At 43.8% G+C, this 17,826-nt stretch overlaps 1 protein-coding gene across 9 annotated transcripts in view; it reads left to right on the top strand.

Annotated features, from left to right (window-relative positions):
* Positions 1 to 1,237: 1,237 nt before the first annotated feature.
* LOC119387935 (protein boule-like) overlaps positions 1,238 to 17,826 on the top strand; it is a 232,121-nt gene continuing 215,532 nt past the window's right edge. For all 9 annotated transcript variants that reach the window (XR_007415483.1, XR_007415482.1, XR_007415481.1 and 6 more), the window contains exons 1-6: positions 1,238 to 1,422; positions 5,205 to 5,315; positions 9,616 to 9,707; positions 10,240 to 10,294; positions 13,019 to 13,078; positions 13,163 to 13,181. Coding sequence is in view for 5 of the 9 variants with exons in the window: in XM_049413765.1 (XP_049269722.1) it covers positions 1,420 to 1,422; positions 5,205 to 5,315; positions 9,616 to 9,707; positions 10,240 to 10,294; positions 13,019 to 13,078; positions 13,163 to 13,181 (340 nt within the window). In the remaining 4 variants the exon portion in view is untranslated. The remainder of the gene's footprint in view (positions 1,423 to 5,204; positions 5,316 to 9,615; positions 9,708 to 10,239; positions 10,295 to 13,018; positions 13,079 to 13,162; positions 13,182 to 17,826) is intronic.

The raw sequence follows: 17,826 nt of genomic DNA, 5'->3' as shown, positions 1-17,826 counted from the left end.
GCGAGTAGTGTTTTATTCATGTTTATTTACGTTTTTTTTATTAATAATATAAAGCTTACCACAACTTCATCTGCATTCACTATTAATCTACATTTACACTGAAGTTATTTGTTCTTGTGTTTTTTTAAGCTTCATTATCAGCAATAATAGCGAAAGTTTGGCTAGTTGGTGGTTCATGCTTGGGATGTAAAAACAGCGCAAAATATAGACAAGGACAGAAGCGCGGTGTCGTCTATTCCTCTGTCCTTGTCTATATTTCGCGCTGTTTTTACGTCCCAAGCATTCATTATCAGCAGCTAATGTTGTGAATGTGTTAAATTAAGTAAAATATTGTCACTCATTTCAAATACCTGACATCCGCAATTATTTTTTGTTTCTCTACCATTGACAGCACCTCACTTCATATTTATTGTTCGTTCACGCGTGGGCTCGACGCCCACGCGTTGAAAGAGCAATAAATATGAAGTGAGGTGCTTGGGTTTTAACGTTATGCGCTCCATCTCGGTGACTACTGGAGTAAATGCCACGTGCGCTGTTCGCACGCGTTAGCATGCCACAAATAACTCGTTCTGTGGCCGAAAACCGCGTTTCAGGACGGGACTGATAAGCACGGCTGTGGGTGCAACGACATTCAGCTTCGCAAAACGCCGCATTCGACAGTCGTTGACCGTCAGAACAAGGATATCTGAAATATTTCAATTCAGGGTTTAATTATTAGTTGCTCGCTTCGCGTGATGACGCACATAGGCAGCAGTGACATAAATGTGGATATCACGGTGACCGTGATTTCGGCAGGACTAACATTCAAGCACACGCAGCGCAAGAACGAAAAATAAATTCGCGCAGTAATTCATATTATTTAAGTAACACACCGATTCGGTCGGGCAGCGCTTGAGGTATCGTATTAAAGCGATCCGATTTAACCATTTGTCATTCCATACTAAGGAAAAACGTTTGCCTGTACTCCACAGAACACCTTGAAATCATTCAGATTGCAGTTTCGCTATGCAGTTTCGTTTTCTGTTCTGTTGGCTACGGCTATGGAAGAGATTGACGGTTAGAGCAGTTAGAGCTGCGTTTTTCTACTTACCTGTCAGACCGTCCACTTGTTTACTTTGAAAGCGCCAGCGCATTTTTTATTTCCCTCTATTTGTCGTTTGATCAGTAGCTGTCACCGGGCGCTTTTGATCACCAGCGGCGTGATTAACCTCGACAGCACACCGACCGAACGTTTTTTTCGCGGCGCTGCGCACTGCGCAGACTAGTGGCGCAGGCAGCGCGGGGATAGCGCAGGCGCGCTGTGTGTCTCAAAAATTGTGGAGGGTTTGGCGGGTGGCTGTGTGCTAGCTTTCCTGGGCGGTTGTTGGTGAAGCACAAGTTTTGAAGAGCGCAACCAAAGATCCCAAAAGCAGTAACGCCATGGTGAGTAAAATAGTACTCCCGCGCTCGAAGGCTAAATGCACCGTGGCTCTGTGGCGCCTATTCTTGTCTGGCAAACACAGTATAAATAGACTGCCGGGGAGAGCCGCTTGTGCTGTCGCTTTGCCGGGATGCTCACCTAAGGGCAGCCTGCTTGTTGCTACTGTGTCAGTAGGTATGACATTGTGCGCGTTTTCGTTACTTCAGGCGTGAGACCACTCGTACGCGGCCAGCCGTATTTCTGGGAGTCCACTGATTGATTTTGGTTCACGCGATGGTGCAACAAAAGCTCGTTAGATTCCAAGCGAGACGTACGGCTTTACACTACGTAGTCGTTCCGCTGGCCGCTACGTGCTTATTAATTTATGTAAGCCTAATTTAAGCAGTTTTTTTTTTTTTTTTTGCGAGCCCTGCGCACGTCGCGCTGTCTACGGAGTTGCAAATCCTTTGTTGCGGTACAAGTAGTGGTAGCTGATATAGTTGCATCCGATGGCACTGCCCGGGTGGATGTGAATGTACTTGATTGTTTTGTTTTTAGCGCTTAGCGTCATGACTCTTCAATACACCGAAGGTTGCTTTGCGCGAATGTGTCACCGGGCATGTCGGTATCCGTATCGTTGCTCAAGATATTGGGGTTTCGGATTGAGCGCCACAGGTGTCATAATGGTGTAGGGAAAACTTGGGGAGGCGTTGTCCCTAGATAGCCGAAAACGAAGAAAAAAAAGTTTTGCCATCCGATTTTTTTAGCTTTTTGTAGCCGGCGGCTGTTCGGCGTGTTTAGCGATACGGTGCCAGTAATTTTCATATACGCCAAAATTGTTTGAAGGCCCGGGTTTCATCGGCATGGCTCGGCAGGCAAGCATTGTCCTACCTTTTCTTATTTAGGCTACAGCTTGCCATTACTTTTGCGGTTCTATGGCGAAGTTTTGTGCACTGGAAGTCTCTTGCAGTGCGTGTCAAGTTTCGTTTGATGGGCCAGTGAGGAGGCACTGGATGGGCTCATAAGTGCATCTTCAGCGGTTCTTAGCAATCTGCGTTGATCACTGAAACTAATGGCCGAGTTATTACGGTGGAATACTTATTGACACTTGCCGGCCCTTTGTTCTGAAAAATCTGTGCCCCCGTCCGCCCATTCGTTTGAATGAAGTCTTTTGTTTTGATAACGATGCATGGGCATTGGTAGGTTAACCTCCATGGTGGTGCGATGTGCAGATGTTACGATCGAATTGTTGCTGTTGTTGTTCCTCAGACATAATTTAGAAGTATCACATTCACTTCATTTGCTCATTCGGATTGGCCACTGACGTATTACCATAGGGCTCGCATCGCAACTGGGTACCCCAGTTATTGCAATTTCGTTATAACATTGCGCCATTATGTCGTGCCTTTATCGGCAGATTGCACATTTCTACGGATTGTACAGCTGGCTATTCCATTAAATTGGCATTATTGAGGATGTTTACATTGTTGAGTCAAGCACGGCTCTTTCTTTCTTTTATTTGTTCTTTAAACTTCGTTTCCCTACACTCGTAATAACGCAAATGTTAAAGGCTGACAAGTGCTTCTGAAGTGGTTTGGCGAAAGCATTGCAAACTAGATATATCTTCACTGATCTAATTAGGCACGCTAATCTTGCATTCAAGAAGTAGTTATTGTAGTGAGAGCTTGATGCTTTTGGTAAAATATGATATAAAGCAAATATCACTTATAATTAAAGATATGTTCACTCACTTGTTAGTCCATGTATACTGATCCAGGGGTGTGAAAAAGGGGAACATTAATACAGACACGATAAGGGGATGAGGTGCAGCAGACAAGCAACGTGAAAATTTGAACGTACCATTGAACCATAGGACAGAAAAGTTTTGTGTGAAGGCTTGCGAAATGTTGCTGTACATGATCGTTTGTACAACCTAGTGAATTGCATAGCATTGTTATATGCAGGGAAAATAAGAAGTAGAATACTCGAATTGTGGAACATATTAGCAGCTCTATTGCACAGCGCAGGGATCATGAATAGATGTGATGGGCGCTGGACATTCGCGGTTCTACTTGCAGAGGGATCACAAGCATGTCAAGACTTGGGCACTGAATAGAAACAAAAGTAGTATGGACACTCCCTTGCTGTCAAAGTTGGTTGATATTTGGTGCCTGATCTCGTCTACTTGTGCCCCTTGTCCCGTACACTTAGTGCCGTGGTTTGGATACTTTCGAGCGACGAGCATGGCTTGCTTTTGTCGATGACTGGGTATTTGATGTTATTAGCTTACAAAAGCTTGATGCATCTCGACAACTACGCAAAAGCATTAACATTGCAAAGGGCTGTATGTATGTGTGGACTGTGCGAGAACAGCCTTGGCATGTCAAGAACCAAACCTGGCCGTCTGCAGTTGCGTTGTGCACCTTTTTCGGTCCCTTGCGTATTGCACAATTTTTCGTTACAATGGATTACCAATTCACCAAGCGTTCTGTCCCTCCAATGCAACGTTTTATTTAATCATGTATGTGTTAAAAGAAGGTGATTCGACATGAAATTCAGTTATGGCTGTTTAATAAAGTGTGTGTGTAAGGAGACATTACCTAGGAACAGTTAGTTATCAAGGGCAGAGGAAAAGAAATCCGGCAGATCCCACTCTTTCTGGGAGTCGATGTCATGCGAAGCAGTAGGCGAGTCAGGGCCTAAAGCACATCTTTTTTTTTTATTGCTTTGAGCGAAGCGTTGCGAGCTGATTGTATTTATCGGTATATCGTGAGCAGGCTCATAGCGAGGAAGTTTATCCAGAGGGAGGGTGGGGTGCACTGGCTGAAGGCCTTGACTATTTGAAGAAGCAACAATTTGGAAGGGGTGGGTGGGCGCATGGCCCGCCCCTCACCCCTTTTGGCTACGGGCTAGATCGTGCCTGTCCCCTATCGTCTGACGTAACGTCGATACTCGCGCTAGAGCACAGATGTCAGTTTTATCGGAATGAGCTGCCTGCTGCGGTGTGTTGTGTGATACCATGAGAGCGGTTTTCGCTGTATTCTACCGGGTTGAGCAATGGTTGACCATAGCTTGGCGAGTCATAGGTCTTAATATGTAATGTTTATTACATTGTTATAAAAGCCTATAGCGAACACTCCAACCACAAATGACGTTGGCGCGATATGGCGCCATTACAGAGCCGTTTTTGTATGCAATTTCAAGCTCTGGCGTAGCCTGTGGTAGAATACTTGACTGCCCTGCAGAATGCCTGGGTTCGAATGCGGCTGTAACCGTGATTTTCAATCTTTCCGTCCCCTTTGATTTTTTCCTCACCAACAGTGCTGCCGATGCCTGCCCCGCATTTTCAGCGACACAGGCTCCATAACGTTAGCGTGCAAAGATTTTCAAAACTATATTATAGTCGTTGCTGGGTTGATACAAGCTGTGAATCACCTGTGGCTCATACCCGCATTCCATGGGCCGCGGTATGCGGGTATGTGCCACGCATGACTAAAGGAAAGTTTCATGACGCACGTGACAAGTATCTCATGCTGTTCTTGTAATGACCTGTTCATTGTATTCGTCGTACACTAATGCCCTCCCATGCAAAGTTTGGTATGTGTAAAGTTAAGAAGACGACCACGAGAGAGCCCAGACATAGGCAGCTAGATAGATATATAGATAGAAACCGTCAAAGTGCCTTTGGTTCGCTAAGAAATGTTTTCTATTTAATAACGTGTGCCATTACTAGCATGATACAAATAAAAAACTTGTCTGTCATTTTCTTTTTTTCACCTTGTCTAACTTTTTGTGGGGCCTCTAGTCCACCAACAGCACCGAAAGCTCACATTCACCATCACCAGCTGGCCTGAATGCACCACGATACGGCACTATGGTACCGAAGCGTATATTCGTCGGAGGAATCTCTGCAAATGTGAGTACCCCTGCAGCCTGAATAAGTTGAAACGGAATTGGTGTTGGTGAACTTCATTCTTTGTTTTTTCCACTTTTCACTTGCAACAACTAATCCACCTTCGTTGCTACAAAACTTTTCTATATGAGGCAGGTTTAATTCAACTTTTTGTTAGAATTATGCAGTGCACCTCTGCAAAGATCAAGTATCATAGTCGGGGGTTTGTGCTGCTTTATTAGTTCCATGAGCACCTGTGATATTAGCTTTTTCATATTGGTGAATAGAGCATTAAGCTGTCTACAAGTTACGCTTCAGTTCTTGAGCTTTGGTCAAATAGTTGCACCTTTTGCTTTAACACTTTCAGGACTACACTCATGGGCCATCGATCATATATGATTGATGGTTTTCGACGTGCTTCCAAGCTCAAATTTTCGTGCGCTGGAAAACGTTGAGCCATATACTCAGTGTTTGGAAAGCTATTCTTTCGATTCTTGAGTAGCTTTTCTTCGTGCATGTGGCAGGCACTAATAGCAATCTTTTTTTGGGGGGTATCACGTGGCAGAGGTGGCCAATAATGGAGTCTGGTTTGCTTCTTGTCCCACGAAAAAAAACCACATGAATCTTCGTTTTTCCAGCTGCTTGAACGGTTGATTTAATTGACGATTCTATTAGCAAAGACTACTTTAAAAGCTCAGATTTTAGTTCGGATAGCGATTCAGGAGGAAATCGACCTGGAACTGTCACAAGTGGTCGATGGTGAGTTTAGTTTTGCATTCAGTGCACTCTATGAGCAGGCACGCATGTTCGCTACATGTTCTTATTTTTCATTTCTTGTTTGGTTGGGTCTCAACAACCTACTGTAACGACCTCCTGTCGCCGGTGCAGAAGTGGATCGACTTTTTGCCGAGACAGGTGCCTGGCGTGTACTTGGAGGAGGTATGGGTGTAGCACTCAGGAGTGTAACAAAAAATTACACCATCTCCCACTCAAGAGAACAATGAGGGGATGCGAAGCAGCATTGGGGGCGCGCACCAAGTTTCCGTTATGTTCACTCGGCATTTCTGTTAGTGTGTGAGGTCTGTATTTAGTGTTTGTGTTATCATTACGTTGTGTTTGTGTGTTGCTTTCCGTTAGCGCCGAGTGAACGAGTGGCGCCGACGTTGAAGTTACAACTCATCTGAACAGGAGCGAAGCGAGAATGACTGAAGCCGACAGAGCGCACGCGCTTATATATACATGAAATGGGGGTGGGAGAGGAGAGAGTGGTTTACAGGCTGTATTTGGCTGTGGAACAGCTGCATCACTTGGGAGGAGAGGCTGCGCCGTGGCTGCAGCGCGGGGGAGGAGAGAAGGCGACCGAACACCTGCATAAAGGAGGAGAGTGGGAGAGAGAGTAAGTGCATGCGCAGTGGAGCGTGGACGCCACCACCACCACCGGACACAGCCCCGAGCAAAAGCTGCTTCGCATCTAAAAAATTTGACAGCCCCTGCACTTCTTTCTGTCCTTCACAACACTAGTGATTGAAGCTATTTGCAACAACACCAATAAATATGGCTAGACCCACATATTCGAAAAACCAATGCATGCTCACTATGATTCCTCATGGGAAGAAGTGACCCCAAATGGAATGATAGAGCTTCGTCGGCCTCATTATTAACATGGGCATCGTGAAGGCTCATTGTCTGAAACTGTACAGGGGTGTGGGAAAACCTTTACAGCGGTCTGTTCCCGCAACGGATAATGCCGCAGCACCGTTTCACTGCTTTGCTCGCAATTGCTCCAAGTTGCAGACTTGGATGATATTAGCCAGATGTCCAAAGGGAAGCTCCGCTACGTGTGTTGGCTCATTGAACACGTCGATTGCGGTATCGGTGAAGCTGTTCCAGCCACATCGAGATATCCGACAATGCATGAAAAATAAGGTCACGAAATGGGGCTCCAAGCTGTGGGTCCTAGCTGACCCCGGCACCGGATACACAGTACATACACTGACAGGCCTGAGCCAATCCTTATTGATTGGCTTTCGATGTAGTTTGCCAGCTGTGTGCTGAATACTTAGATCAAGGGTACCGAATATTCATTGGCCAACTCTTACTCATTGACGCCGTTGTTTGCTCATATTGTTGACCAGAAAACATTGGCTTGCGTAACTACATGAAAAGATTGCCTAGGGTTTCCTGCTGAACTCAGAGATGCACATTGGGAAAAAGAAGTGTGACGTGGCAACATTAGAAGGTTTCATGACTGCAATATCTTGTACTTTCCATGAAAAGACCATCGTGTTGTCAGCATAATGAGTACTATTCATACAGTAAATGATACTTTCACGGCCAAAGAAAAAGGAAAAAAGCGAAAATACCTGTACTCAAATTTCTGTCTTGAAGCCATTGCTTATACACTGTTACAATGCTGACATGCTAGGAGTTGATAAATCAGACCAGATGATTGGGTATTACAATGTTCTCATGAGAAGGTGCAGTGGTGGAAGACACTCTTCTTTCAGCGCATTGATATTGCATGTGTGAATACATTTATTTTACTTCAAGCGCACCGTAAATGGCACCTAGAGATCTCGGAGGTGACAAGAAATGCTGGATTTGGCCATCTAGCATTCAGAGAAGAGCTTGTTCTACAGCTTTTGAATCTTGATGGTGCCATGCCAGCTCGCGCTTCTCCGCCACCCTCCACAGAATGCATGATCCACGTGCCAGAAAAAGCAGACAGATGTAAAAACTACAAGCTGTGCTATGAAAAGAAGGAAACTGAATTCAAAACAGATGTTTCTTGCAGATCATGCAATGTGCACTTGTGCTTCACGACTTCCCGTAATTGTTTTGTCGAGTGGCACAAGAACCGTGGGAACTCTGTGCTGATGGGTGCATCGATGCCGGAGAATGCTAAAGAAAGACCGCTACTGTTAGGCCTGCCAAATTTTTACGTATAAGATATAAGAAACAAGACTGTGTAAATCATCTTCCGTGCTTTTTTTTTTCTTTTTTTTTTGTTCTACAGATTTTACTTGGTACATGCATGCCTTTTTTTTACTGTTTTATGTTGTTTCCTGAGCAAATTGTCATTTAGAAATGACTGCTCAATGTGATATATTATACATAAAGATACTGCAATTAGTTCACTTAATAGAAATATTTTGCTAACGTCCTTCAGAACTGCTTGTTTCTCCCTCATCCTGAAAGTGGTGAAGGGGCCGTACAACACTTTGTTTGTAGTGAGGAAATGCTGTTGATAGCAGTCAAGGCTCCTGCCAAATATTATTGCACTGCACACATGCAGGAGTTTACAGCTTTGTGTCAGACAACCAAAAGTCACTTTTTCTTCCTGTAAGAAGCTCGGGAGAAGTTCAGGGGAAGATAGCTTGAACAGATGAAAAATTCATAAACACGAGGTGTCACTGGAGCCGGTGTTTCAACAAGTTTCTTGTCGCAGCCTTTGAAAAATACAAGTCCGCTTGTCGAAACATCTGCTCCAGCGGCACCCCGTGTACACGAATTTTTCATCCGTTCTACCTGTGTCAAAAGAAGAGAGAAAGTGTGCTTTTTTTGCTAACTCCACCTATGCCTCACGGATTTGAAAAATTTCTTAAAGGGGCCCTGCGACACCTTTTCAAGTAATCATTGAATGACTTCATTGAAGGAGCTTATTGCCTCGCGAATCAACTGCTGCAAAAATTTTTAGAATCCGTCAAGTACGAATGGAGTCACAGCGATTTATCACACGCTAAATTTAAGCACTTTCTCTCTCCTTTCGTACCAGCGAGAGCGCTGAAAGTGACACGGGGAGGGGGGTTACAAGGGGCCAAGAAGCTATGTCTGTTCGTCAGCGCACATCATGACCTCGAGCACTTTTTTTTTTCTTCAAACGCGCTGCTTGCTTTCAGTGTGATTGTTAGCGCGCCTGCGGGCACGTCGCAACAATCCCACGGCCGGCCGCGAGTAACTATGCAGCTCACAATGATCAAACCAGCTAATGGCCTGTGCCATCATGGCTATGAGCAGCACTGACTAACACTCCCAGGTTTACAGGCACAGAAATACCCGATAAAGTGGATGGGAGGACGAACGCCGCTGTAGCTCATTGGTAGAGCATCAGACGCATTGTCCAAAGGTTGCAGCTTCGGTTCCTGCCTGCGGCAGGTTGTCTTTTCGTCCCCTTTAACTTCTTCAAATTTATATCATAATTACTGCAATACAGTAAAGCCTACAAATAACTGTCCCCTATACTTCCCTTGGCTTTATTGTCGGCTGATTTTCATTAAAGTTGAGTGTTTACATCAGCAGTAACTTAACCTTTTTTCACTTGCAGACGACAGAATCGGAACTGCACGAGCTCTTCTCACGCTACGGAGTGGTGACCAATGCAAAGATCATACTAGACAGAGCTGGTGTGTCCAAAGGGTAAGCGTAGAATTAGCTTGAAGCGGCATGCTCACGTGTGCAACGAATTTCTGGATTGGCTTTGGGACTCGTTCAGTTTGCGTGAATTCACCACTTCCTTTTGTTCATGAAGGTATGTTTTAAAGGATTGTTTTGTAAGCTGGCTTTTGCGTTGCATCTACCTGATTGTACTGTTGGCTAGAGTTTTAGAATAGGGTTTGTTGTAGGGGATCGCATTGCTTGGGTACGTATGGTATTTTCGAAATATAACGTGTGTACCCAAGAGGTTAGCGTATGAAGCATTCGCGGCGGTGACAAATGCTAATGCAAAGCTTTACATACCCTATTCTAAAACTGCCTACTCTTTTTCAAAAAGCCTGTTATGGTGTATTCAAGGGTCCATGTGTGCATTGGTTTAGTGCCTATGCTGGGCAACAGTGTTAAAAACAATGAGATATGGACGAGCTTTCTTCAGGCTCACTTTTTGTTGGGCGCATCTCACTTTAGAAGTAAATGTTTGTTTTTCAAACATGAGCCGAATTCTCTTTCGTAGATATGGATTCGTGACGTTTGAGACAGACGAGGATGCCCAGAGGGCTCAGGCATCAGTGAGTGACATTTTTCCTTTTCCACTTTCCTCTTCGGTAACATGTTTTTCTTGCATGTATTTCAGTTGCAAAGAGGTCTTAAGTCTTTTAATTCCATGCTCATTTTTCTTTTGCAACTTTCTTTTTATTTATTTAGTGGAAACAGGTTGGTTGATATGCAGTATATAAAGACAACTTTACATTTCTGAATTTGGCTCAGCCGAACTGAAATGCCAGTATTTCTGTGTGACATTGTGGATAGCTAAGTACTTGCACATGACTGAACAGTTTTCATACTGTGATAGTTCTGTGTACTTGCCAAATGAATATTTAGTTTCTTTAGACCGTATTTTAATTCTTGTTTATCGATAAACCGATGTACCTGCTGGCCTCCAGCAAACATGTCAAAATTCATGTCATAGCAGACAGAATGTGCAGGAACTTGAAGGCTGTGTCACCACCTGCATAGTTACGAGCCGATAATTCAGTCTTGTCACAAACCGTGGTGTAGTAATTGGCATAATTTGGAGCCCAAAGTAGGCTTTGCCAAAAGATTGACGACTTAACTTCACATATGGTCAAGGAAAAATTACTCATTGCTGCATTGCAGCAAGTGCGTAGTCTGCTCGCATGCAATCTGGTCAGCCTGTATCTTGACTGGTGCTATAGCCTGTATATGCTGGTGCTATAGGTAAACATAAGTGCGCCCACCAGATCTCCATGCATTTTGGCTGTGGTTGCCTGCTGATACGTTGCATGCTACAACTGCTGTGTACATGCTAAAATTCTGTAGTGTTGATGTCAGCTAATATACCACATTGATGCCTAGATAAAGCCTGAAAGTCCAAGCAAAAGAGGGCACGTCAGTCGCGAAAAGAAATTTAAAAAGGCATCTGCAAAGAAGCACTGTAGGTGGTATACTCAGTTATCCTGTGACAACTTGCTGCTTGGCATCATTTCAGCTAGGCCTAACCAGTAACTGCTGTGCCCCAGTCTGTGACTGAAGTTAGTCAAGTGCGAAATCTCTGGGAGCCAAACATGTGTGCTTGAATGGTGGCTACTTTGTTCCCAATCACCATGTTAACATCCTTGTCCACTATATGTAAAAAAAAATAAGCAATGTACCTTATAGTCGCCAAAGTTTCTATCATTATACATTGTTGCTGTGTGGTAAATGGTGTTGCCACTGGGTACTTTAACTCAGTAGGTCCAAAAGATCAGTTGGGTGATTGTGATTGCAGTTTGTACAATAAGACGACAGGCACCTGTCCTGCATTATAAGGATTATGTGTTCTCTAATGTAGTGCCATTTCTGCTACGGTAACAACAATGGACAGAGATTTGAAGTGAGCATTGCAGATGGTTTTAGATAGTTTAAAGCCCTCCACAATTCTCTTTTTCTACTGGAAAGTGCTCCTGCCCAAGGCACATCTTCATTACTGGCTTTTATGTCCACCTTTACTTGTAAGGGCTGACTATTTTGTCGGTGTAAAACAGTCAGTTTAATGGATATAAGAAGCTGACAGCTTAAGGTATCTGCTTTCTAGTGAAACTAATGCTTTGTTCTTCTTTCCCACTTGTGTTTACAAGCTTTCTATGGATCGTTTAGAGCTTAGTAAGTATTGACACATCAACATATGTACCTGTGTGCTTCCAGAAAGAATAAGGTGCAACTGACTTTCACTGATGGCTTATGTTAAAAGGATTACTTCAGCAGTACACGTTCAGTAGTTTGGCAACAGTTCACTGCCACTGTAGCCGCCAGATATGATGCTCCCTTGCATTGTAGCCAGCAGTAGTTAGTTTTCTTCATTACCTGCCAAATTTACATTTACTACTTCTCTTGGCTCCCCTGTCTTTTGTTCCTTTTTCCCTGATTGTAATGATGTAGATGGGGCCATGGCCACATTACCTCCAGTCCCAAAGCACTCCTTAGGTGTCGGTGTTTTGTGATTTCATTTTGCCAATTTCATTGCACATGTTAATTAAGTGGGCATGACCAAAGCATTGAGTGGATAACGTAGAATTACTGTACAGATGAGACTACTGATCCAGACATAGTGTTAGTGTTGTTTCTGTTACACTCAAACCTCGTTATAACGAACACGGATATAACGAATTATCTGTTATAACGAAGTAAATGAGGAATAGTCTTGTAATAGCTACAGTGTTAAAAATAAATGTTTATAACGAATTTTCGGATATAACGAAGTTATTTTCGTGGCAGATGCGACTTTGTTATAATGAGGTTTGAGTGTATATACACATTGTGTTGCTTCAGATTTTTTTGTCAGCAGTGAAATTTTGTGTGCTAGAAAAAGTACTTCTCTCTTAATGCATTTGCACATTAAGAAATGTTTATCCGTTTGAGGAATATGAGCAGGGCATGTGACAAGCAAGAAATGAAGTTATGTCATCGATTTTACTTATGAGCAGTGACTGTGGAAGATATTTTTGTGGTCACATTAAACAGATTATCCTGTACAAGCAGGTTCTATTGAGCTGTACCGTTCTTGATATATACTTTTGCCATTCCATTGTGCACAGCCAAATAAATAACTCCAGACATTCTTGCTGAAATTACAATTCCTGTGACACCTTTGCTACAAATCTTCAGAATGGTTCAAACTCTGCCAGCCTGCCAGTTAATGCATACCATGTTCTTATAAGTTTCTGAGGTTTCACTTTTGTTGCGAATGCTTACATGGCTTTATATTTATTTTTTTCCTATTTGGTGCATTTTAGGGAAATAACATAATGCTCAGGGACCGCAGACTCAACATCGCTCCAGCAATCAGAAAGCAGGTAGGGTCCTGTATTTTATGCTTACTCTATGTATAATTGATTGGCTGGTATCATTACTCACATTATTTTTCCTTTCTTTTCTAGCCATTTTCGAGGGTGTATGGTAAGTTGCCTTTAAGCCACAGTTTTGCTCATTATGAGTGGCAAATTGTTGCTGTTACAGTGATCCACGTTTACGAGGGTTCTGGGAATCTACTTAACATGCACTTTAGAAAGTAATATAAGATGCTAGGAAAACATTGTAACTGGTGATGCTAAGAATTACTCTTATACAGTTAAAAATCTGTAGCTTACTTCGTTACGGTATTGAAATCTAGTTAAATTGTAGTTTTACCTCCTGTGCAAAGTGTAGTTGCCGAAGAATTCTTTTTTGCACTGAAAGTGTCACAAGGATGTCTGAATAATATGGCAGGTACAAAAAGCTAATTTCAGTTATGTAAGAAAATCTATTTTGTTGAACTTGAGATGCAGCAACCACGACTTAATGCCGAACCGGTGAAGTCCTTTTCACAGAGGGTGGACATCACCCATAAAGCCCAAAGAAATGCAGGTCTAATGCAGTGCAGTGTAATATGGGTTAATTAAAGCTATCGCGCCTATTCTGCAATTGCGGCTTGTCTTGGAAAACCTTGGGTGTTGCCGAAAGTGGTACAACGTTGATGCTGTCATGTTCACTGAATTGTGACCCGCTTGCTCTCAACTCAGTTCGAATGTTGAAAAACAGAATAAAAATGGGATAAACAGAAATAATATGCCTCACACTGGCTGGCCAACATTTGGATAAGTGGACCTGTCTGTCAAAAAGTGCCTCTTCGTTCTTGGTGGATCAGTTTGAGAGAACTATTGGTTGTCACGTGGAGTGGCTGCAGGTACCTGTAATCTGCAAAAGAATAAACTGGAAATGGTGGGGAGACGGTGTTCTCCTGACCATTATTGCAATTTGTGTTTTCCATCAGCCAGCTCCCATCTTTACATTGCATTGAAAGCCGTTGCTTGCCACAAAAACAAGAGAGCTGCGTTCTAAAATCACATGAAGGCAAGGCGACAACCTGAATTACGGCACCTACATTTATGGTGGCCACATTTTCTGTTTTTTGACATTGTGTGCATGCATATGTCCAAAAAAACTAGTAAGACCGCATAGATACTAGACTTCTCGGCGACATCCATTTTCTGAACGGTTGCGATCACTTACAAATAAGTGAGAGCTTGCTGCATTTTGTGTTACTGCCTCTACGGCAAACAAAAACACCTAATTCGGAGGTGCCGCATGGCACGAGCAGCACAGAATACGGAACTGTGCCTCATATGGACAGTTCACTGGTGTGTAATGTAATGCACCGGGGTTCCCTCATACTCTTCCTCTCTGCCACTTCTAAGGCGAGGAGAACATTGATGTGTACCCTTTCCCCCAGCCACTGCTGGAAAAGATGCAACTCTGCTTCGGTGGCCACTCTCTGTCGTGCAGCGCACGACTTTGAAAATGCGCTCTCGGAAACAGCATGCAGGTGCACCATATAACCACTGGAACCAGCAGATGTTTCAATTTATTGCCCCACTCTTCCTCTGCAACAGTAGTGAAATTTCGTTATACAGTATAACCTCATTACAACAGACCTTCATAGTGAATAGGATTTTGGTCTGTTGTGAACAACGTTACTAGATGGAGGCAGTTGGAAAACTGCACGGGATCGCCACGGAAGCGGCGTGGCCGCTCATTGTCTCCCAAAAAGTGGGGGCGCTGCGATAGATTTGCGCCCTGTTCACGTGACGTGTTTTGCGTCGAGCAGCGTCGAGGCTGCTTCGTCTGCTCCGCGCTGCGCCGCGGTGACGGTCACGGGACATGGTCGCAAAGCGATGCCAGCGACACCTGGAATGGGCGACAATCTGCGGCCGCCTCCTCGCGCGAGTTTTCCAACTGTCCCCATCCAGTAACGTTGGTTGTGAAGGGAGTATGTAAAATCCAAATACTGTTACGACAGACTTTCATGTAAACACTGAATGGGTCTGTTATAACCGGAGAGAATTACAAGTCACAAACATGGTCTTATTTTTAACGGGGGACCAAAAAAAAATGCGATTTTTGGAAAATCGCATTTTCAGTTTCTGTAGCCCATTTTCTATCTCATTCCAAAATATCTTCAATGAAAACTATGTAGAAGTGCTATAGAATTTTTTTTGTTTGCGTTTGCCGACTTGGCGAAAATTGCGGAAATAGCAAAAAAAAAGCGTTTTTCAAAATTGTAGCTCGGCAACTGGGCGCCACCATTTTGGGCTCGTCGTAAAGAGAATTTCTCAGTGTTCAAGTTCTCCGTTTCGGCTGGCTCCTCCATTCAGTAATAAGCGTACAAAAAGCACATGTTTTGGCTGCTTCTGCCGTGATGCTCGCTTCAGGATTGTCGTCTGCTGCTTGTGCGTCGCGAGTTTGTGGCTGTCGAAAATTGCGCTACATAGTGACGGGTTCGCACTCATTCTGTGTTCACGGGTCGTCGTTAATTTAGAACGCTTTAGTTGGGCAGCTGCAAGCGGAAGCTCAATCATCAGATTACGATAGTGCGCCACACTCGTCGCAAACATCGCAGAAATGTGTAGAACATCGCAGACGTGCAACTAATAGCGTTGACTCGTTGGACCCGCTGTTCGAGGTTCTTCTTATCAGCACTTCGGAGCTTATGACGAAGACCACCGCAGGACAACTCTTTGTACTCGCAGTCGAGCATGACGTATTTTGAAACATCGGGCACCGCGGCCACGCACATTGCTACCGAGCTTTCTACTTGATGTCGTGGCTGGGCCTAACTCCGTTCACGGTGCCGATGTACGAGACAAATCCGAATTTTGCGGGCAAGAACATCGCGCTAGAGGACATGCGAAAGCGAAGAAGCCGCAATGTCCTTCGTCACAAGCAACGAATCGCATCGCCCGCTGGCTCCTCAGAACCACGGATGGGCATTTTGCGCATCGGCAGCGGACCCCCCCGGGCAAGCTCGCCGCGCAGCGACCGCTCAGAGAAGCGGTGGCAGCGGCTAGCAATTTCGAGTGTCAGTGTCCCAAAACGCAACACCAAGCACACTGCGCGCAGATTTTTTGTCGCTACAGCTAGGCATATAGCTGATCATTGACAGACCGGAGATCGGCGGCCTTCGTTATTCAGTCGGTACGTTGATATCCGCGGCGCGCTGTTCCCGTCCCGAAAGTATGCTAAGCGATATTTGAAGTCGGAAGTTAATTACCGTGATTGAAAAGTCCACTCTAAAGGAGTCCTGACCACCTTGCTGGCCTGACATTTTAGTCAATTATATCCGAATATCCGTTGTACCAGAATCCATTGTAAACGAAGCTCAATCAATGGAACAAATACGGAGGTCGGCATAACGCTGCAAATTGGTATGTTACATCCGAATTTCTGTTGTAAACAGATCCGTTGTAACGAGGTTATACTGTATCAGAATTGCGGATAAATGCACTTCAATATATTGTGGTTAAACAATACATGGCATGAAGTTATAAAAAGTTTGATTTCATTATATAAAGAATTTTACTATGTCGCAGTTCATTATATCGAGGTTTAACTGTATTACGAATAGCTTTTTATTAGGGGTGTGCGAATATCAAATTTTTCGAATACGAATCGAATACGAATATCCACCTTCGAATATCGAATCGAATATCGAATATCAAAGGAAAAATGCCTCCACAGTAACGATATTTTATTTAATATGTAGCTATTTGAAAAAAACAAGAACATTAACAGCCTGACTGGCCACACTACATACACTGCTATCTCCAGAACACAATGTCCAGGCTAGCACAATGCACATCACAACACAAGCAAATATCACGACACAATGAAAGTAATGACTAGATGTTATCATGAAGAAATAAGAGTTGCTCCACATGATCAGGTAGCAGGCGCTTCCTTCTAACAGAGACAACCCCCCTGCCACTGAAAAGGCACGCTCGCTTGGAACAGAAGTGGCTGGTATAGGGAGGTACATGGGGCAAAGCTTTGCCAGACTGGGGTGTCTGAAGGTGCCTACAGTCGGCCACCAGTGTCTTTCTTCAGAAGTGGTCCCGCATAGGGAACGAGCGGTAGTGCAGCATGTTACGGCCGCATAATATTGAAAATGTACGGTTACATGATCGCCAACAGCGCTGCAGGTCGGAGATGCACCAGCAATAAATCATACGTATTGGGGCGCTCGTCGCAGGCAGATATCGCGCCTCCGTGTACTTACGATGTTTGTCGCTCCTCTCGGAAAAGTTTTAAGCTATACGAACGCAGCAGAAATGTGGAAATCGAGTTATCTTATGCATAATAATCAAATCGCATATTCGAATTTTTTGAATATTCGAAGTTATCGAATAGTATTCGAAACTTTTCGAATACACGATTTCCGAATCGAATATGAATATTTTGAATGTAATATTCGACGAATATTCGAAACTTTCGAATATTCGCACACCCCTACTTTTTATGTGTACAGCTGGGAAAAGGAAATCTTAGGTTTGATGAGGGAAAGTTTGTTTTGTCACTTTTCCATACTTTCTCTTATGTTTGCATACTGTCCTAATTCTGTCAAGGTACTCAGCCTTGGATCTCATTATCACCCTTAGGGTTTTTCTTTTTTTCAGAATGAATGTAAGCATTTTGACTGTAAACTGTTCTACGTTCTACATAGTTTCTTGGTCTGAATTTCAAGTACACAGCCTGCTTAAACAGCACTGGTACATAGTTTCACTTTTCT

This window comes from Rhipicephalus sanguineus, chromosome 3 (genome assembly GCF_013339695.2).
Source record: "Rhipicephalus sanguineus isolate Rsan-2018 chromosome 3, BIME_Rsan_1.4, whole genome shotgun sequence".
Lineage (NCBI taxonomy): Eukaryota > Metazoa > Arthropoda > Arachnida > Ixodida > Ixodidae > Rhipicephalus > Rhipicephalus sanguineus.
The sequence above is the reverse complement of the archived record's forward strand: the minus strand, read 5'-3'. Positions and strand labels throughout refer to the sequence as shown.